We start from the raw sequence: 5,436 nt of genomic DNA, 5'->3' as shown, positions 1-5,436 counted from the left end.
TCCTTCTCTTGTTCGAAAATTTCTGAAAGGTTGTTTCTGGATTGTTGTAATTTAGTTTCTCTTAATTTTCTCTTCAGAGTCCTTTCAGGTTCTGGATCAATTTCAACAAGAGTGCCTTTTTTCCTGTTCCTACTCATATAAAAGAGAAGAAAACAAGAAAAGAAAGAGGAATCCTCTATGTCACAGTATAGAGATTCCTTTATGTTAGTAGAAGAAGAAAGGGGTAGAAGAATCCAAACACAAGGGATATAATGAGTTTGGATTTTTAGATGAAGAGAGGTGAAGAGAAGTGTTAGTAAATAAATAATTAAATAGAATAAAAAGAGAGGGAGAATTTCAAAAATAATTTTGAAAAAGGGGTTAGTAATTTTCGAAAAATAAGATTAAAATTAAAATTTAAAACAAAAAGAATTTTTGAAAAAGGGATGAGATATTTTCGAAAATTAGAGAGGGAAAAGTAGTTAAGTGATTTTGAAAAAGATAAGAAACAAACAACAAGTTTGTTAGTTGACTGAAAAAGATTTGAAATCAAATTTTAAAAAGATAAGAAGATAAGAAGTTAGATAAGATATTTTGAAATCAAATTTTGAAAAAGATAAAATTTTCAGAAGGATAGGATAAAAAGATAAGATAAAAATTTTAATAAAAAGATATTTTGAAAAAGATTTAATTTTTAAAATTACTTAACTAACAAGAAACTACAAGATAAGATTCTAGAATTTAAAGATTGAACCTTTCTTAACAAGAAAGTAACAAACTTCAAATTTTGAATCAATCACATTAATTGTTAGCATATTTTTGAAAATATGATATAAAAAAAAAAGATTTTGAAAAATATTTTTGAAATTTTCGAAAATGATAAAAAAAAATGAAAAAGATATGATTTTTTAAAAAGATTTTGAAAAGATAAGATTTTTAAAATTGAAATTTTGACTTGACTTGTAGGAAACAACTAATTTTTAAAATTTTTGACCAAGTCAACCCAAAATTTTTTAAATTTGGAGGGAAATAAGGAAAAGATATTTTTTTTTATTTTTGAATTTTTAATTATGAGAGAGAAAAACAACAAAAATACTCAATGCATGAAATTTTTAGATCAAAACAAAGAATGCATGCAAGAATGCTATGAATGTCAAGATGAACACCAAGAACACTTTGAAGATCATGATGAACATCAAGAACATAATTTTGAAAAAAAAATTTATGCAAATAAAACATGCAAGACACCAAACTTAGAAATCTTTAATGCATGGACTCTAACAAACGAAAAATGCATATGAAAAACAACAAACAACATAAAGCAAGAAAACATCAAGATCAAACAAGAAGACTTATCAAGAACAACTTGAAGATCATGAAGAACACTATGAATGCATGGAATTTTCGAAAAAATGCAAAAACAATTTTTAAAGCATGCAATTGACACCAAACTTAAAACATGACACAAGACTCAAACAAGAAACACAAAAATATTTTTTGATTTTTTATGATTTTCTAATTTTTTTTTTAGATTTTTATTAATTTTTTCGAAAATATAGTTTGGAAAAACGAAAAATAAAAAGAAAAATTTTGAAAAAGATTTTTGAAAAGAAAATTACCTAATCTGAGCAACAAGATGAACCTTCAGTTGTCCATACTCGAACAATCCCCGGCAACGGCGCCAAAAACTTGGTGGATGAAATTGTGATCACATGCTCTTTGTACTTGTATGAAATTTAATAATTGGCTTTATTTGAATTCACAACTCCGTTCAACTAAACCAGCAAGTGTACTGGGTCGTCCAAGTAATAAACCTTACGTGAGTAAGGGTCGATCCCACAGAGATTGTTGGTATAAAGCAAGCTATGGTCACCTTGTAAATCTCAGTTAGGCAGATTAAATTGGTTTATGGGTTTTCGAATAATTAATAATAAACAGAAAATAAAAGGGATAGAAATACTTATGTAAATTAATAGTGAAAATTTCAGATAAGTGTATGGAGATGCTGTGCTCCTCTTGAATCTCTACTTTCCTATTACAGTCGTCCAATCCTTCTTACTCCTTTCCATGGCAAGCTGTATGTAGGGCATCACCGTTGTCAGTGGCTACATCCCATCCTCTCAGTGAAAACGTTCCTATGCTCTGTCACAGCACGGCTAATCATCTGTCGGTTCTCAATCAGGTTGGAATAGAATCCCTTGATTCTTTTGCGTTTGTCATCACGCCCAGCCTTCAGGAGTTTGAAGCTCGTCACAGTCATTCAATCCCAGAATCCTACTCGGAATACCACAGACAAGGTTTAGACTTTCCGGATCCTCATGAATGCCGCCATCTATCTAGCTTATACCACAAAGATTCTGTTGGGGAATCTAAGAGATATGCGCCCGGCCTAGAGTAGAACGGAAGTGGTTGTCAATCACGCGCGTTCATAGGTGAGAATGATGATGAGTGTCACGGATCATCACATTCATCAAAGTTAAGTGTAGCATATATCTTGGAATAAGAATAAAAGAGAATTGAATAGAAAGTAATAGTAATTGTATTGAAACTTGAGGTACAGCAGAGCTCCATACCCTTAATCTATGGTGTGCAGAAACTCCACTGTTGAAAATACATAAGTGAAAGGTTCAGGCATGACCGAATGGCCAGCCCCCAAAACATGATCAATAGTCTCCTAAGATGAAGAATAAAACAAAACTGAGACCAAAGATGTCTAATACAATAGTAAACTATCCTATTTATACTAGACTAGCTACTAGGGTTTACATGAGTAAGTAATTGATGCATAAATCCACTTCCGGGGCCCACTTGGTGTATGCTTGGGCTGAGCTTGATCTATCCACGAGCTGAGGCTTCTCTTGGAGTTGAACTCCAAGTTATGACGTGTTTTGGGCGTTCAACTCCGGATCATGACGTTTTTCTGGCGTTTAACTCTAGACAACAGCATGTACTTGGCGTTCAACGCCAAGTTACGTCGTCAATTTTCGAATAAAGTATGGACTATTATATTTTGCTGGAAAGCCCTGGATGTCTGCTTTCCAACGCCGTTGAGAGCGCGCCAATTGAAGTTCTGTAGCTCCAGAAAATCTATTTTGAGTGCAGGAAGGTCAGATTCCAACAGCATCAGCAGTTCTTTTGTCAGCTTTTTTCAGAGTTTTGCTCAAATCCCTCAATTTCAGCCAGAAATTACCTGAAATCACAGAAAAACACACAAACTCATAGTAAAGTCCAGAAATGTAAATTTAACATAAAAACTAATGAAAACATCCCTAAAAGTAGCTTGAACTTACTAAAAACTACCTAAAAACAATGCCAAAAAGCGTATAAATTATCCGCTCATCATCCAGCCTATAGCATCCTTGTGTTGTTTCAGCACTTGGATGAGCTCTTCTTCTTGCTCCTTACTCAAGCTTGAGTTGATGATCACTGGGTAGGTGCTATTGTCACCTAGATAAGCATATTTCAAGCTTGGAGGTAGGGTTTTTAGCTCTAGTTTTGGTGCCTCTTCTCCATTGTTGTCCGTGTGGTTTGTCATGATTGAACTTTCCATGGTTCCTTGTGGTGGTTCTTCACGTGGTGCTGGTTGCTCCAATTCAATACTTTCTTCATATTGCTCTTCTTCCAAAACTCCTTGGATTATTTGTTCTATGGTGTCCACCATCATGTATTCTGCTATTGCTTCCTTGGGATAACTCATTGCCTTGAAGACATTGAGGACCATCTTTTTCTCATGTAGTCTCAAGACTAGTGCTCTTTTTTGCACAACAATGATGGCTCCAGTAGTAGCTAGGAATGGTCTTCCTAGGATAATTGAAGTGTTTGCCTCTTCTTCCATATCCAGCACAATAAAGTCAGCTGGGAAGATGAATTCTCCCACCTTCACCAATAAACCTTCCACCACTCTATGTGGAAACTTAAATGTCCTGTCAGCTAGTTGGAGTGCCATTCTTGTTGGTTTGGCTTCCTCAATTTTCATCCTTCTCATCATGTTCAAGGACATGAGATTGATGCTAGCCCCCAAGTCACATAAAGCCTTTTCAATAGTGATATCCCCTATGATGCAGGGGATTTGGAAGCTCCCTAGGTCCTTCATTTTCTGGCGGAGTTTCTTTTGTATGATGGTACTACACTCCTCAGTTAGGACTACAGTCTCCTTTTCTCCCCAGTTTCTTTTTCTTGTCATGAGATCCTTCAGGAACTTTGCGTAGAGGGGCATTTGCTCCAGTGCTTCAACAAATCGTATGCTGATTTGGAGATTTTTGAAGATTTCCAAAAATCTGGAAAACTGGCTGTCCTTTCCATCCTTCCTTAGCCTTTGTGGGTATGGTGCCTTTGGCACATAAAGCTTCAAGATTGGCTTTGAGGAAGATGGGCTAGGGACCTCTTCTTTCTTCCTGTTTTCTAGCTTTTCTACAGCTTCTTCTTCGTGGTTCTCCTGGTTTGGGGTGGCCTCTTCTACCACTTTTCTACTTCTAAGTGTGATGGCCTTGCACTCCCCTCTTGGGTTGGCTATGGTGTCACTTGGAAATGTGTGTGTAGGCATTGGGATTTGCTTGGATAAGAATTCCATTAGTGCTTCCAGTTTTGACATTGCTGCACCTTGGTTCTTCAAATTTGACCTATATTCTTCTTGGTTGGCATCTATCTTCTTTTTAGCTTGTGCTTGCCTTTCCAAGAGGGTGAAAATGGCCCTGTGAGTTGTGATGATAGCTGTGCTATTGTGGCCTCTACTCTCTCAAAGTTACCCTTGATTTCACATGGTTGTGAGGTTGGGGTTAGTGTGTCTTGATGGTGGTGTGTTTGCTGGTTGGAAGGATATGATGTGTGAGGTGGATTATGGTAAGGTCTGTTGTTATTTGACTGATGGTTGGAGTTGTGATTCTGGTACTGATTGGCTTGGTATGGTTTGTTGTGATCTTGGTTGTGATTTTGTTGGTTCCCCCACCCAAAATTTGGGTGGTTCTTCCATCCTGGGTTATATGTCTTGGAGTTAGGGTCATATGGTGGTCGAGAGGGGTTATGCACATAGTTTGCTTGCTCAAATTCAACTTCTGGTTCATTTTCTTCTTGGGGTGGTTCTTGAGCTTGGACAACTGCAACTTAATTGTTTTCCATTTTCTTCGTTAAGGCTGCCAATTATGCTGCAATTGCCTTGTTTTGTGCCAATAGCGCATCCATAGAATTAAGTTCCAGCACCCCCTTCTTTTGGCCTCTTTCTGAAGCATAGAAGTAGTCATTCTCAGCTACAGTTTCAATGACATCTATGGCTTCCTCAATGATCTTCTTCTTGTTGAGTGAACCCCCTGAAGAGTGGTCCACAGCCTTCTTCGATTCATAGGTTAATCCTTCATAGAAAATGTGGAGCTGCACCCACTCATTAAACATATCTGGTGGGCATTTTCTTGTTAGATCTTTGAACAACTCCCAGGCCTCATAGAGTGTTTCACCATCTAGCTG

The 5,436-nt window shown here is 36.6% G+C and overlaps 1 protein-coding gene across 1 annotated transcript; it reads right to left on the bottom strand.

Moving 5' to 3' along the window:
• Positions 1-3,307: 3,307 nt before the first annotated feature.
• Positions 3,308-4,570, bottom strand: LOC130949716 (uncharacterized). Its single transcript, XM_057878364.1, has one exon. The coding sequence runs from the start codon at positions 4,568-4,570 to the stop codon at positions 3,308-3,310; it is 1,263 nt and encodes a 420-aa protein (XP_057734347.1).
• Positions 4,571-5,436: the final 866 nt, after the last annotated feature.

The sequence above is a fragment of the Arachis stenosperma genome, chromosome 9 (assembly GCF_014773155.1).
Source record: "Arachis stenosperma cultivar V10309 chromosome 9, arast.V10309.gnm1.PFL2, whole genome shotgun sequence".
In the NCBI taxonomy this organism is placed as follows: domain Eukaryota; kingdom Viridiplantae; phylum Streptophyta; class Magnoliopsida; order Fabales; family Fabaceae; genus Arachis; species Arachis stenosperma.
This window is presented reverse-complemented; position numbering and strand designations above follow the sequence as displayed.

What these genes read in the sequence shown, in the direction of transcription:
- LOC130949716 (XM_057878364.1), bottom strand. Translation starts at nt 4,570, where the DNA reads ATGTCAAAACTGGAAGCACTAATGGAATTCTTATCCAAGCAAATCCCA.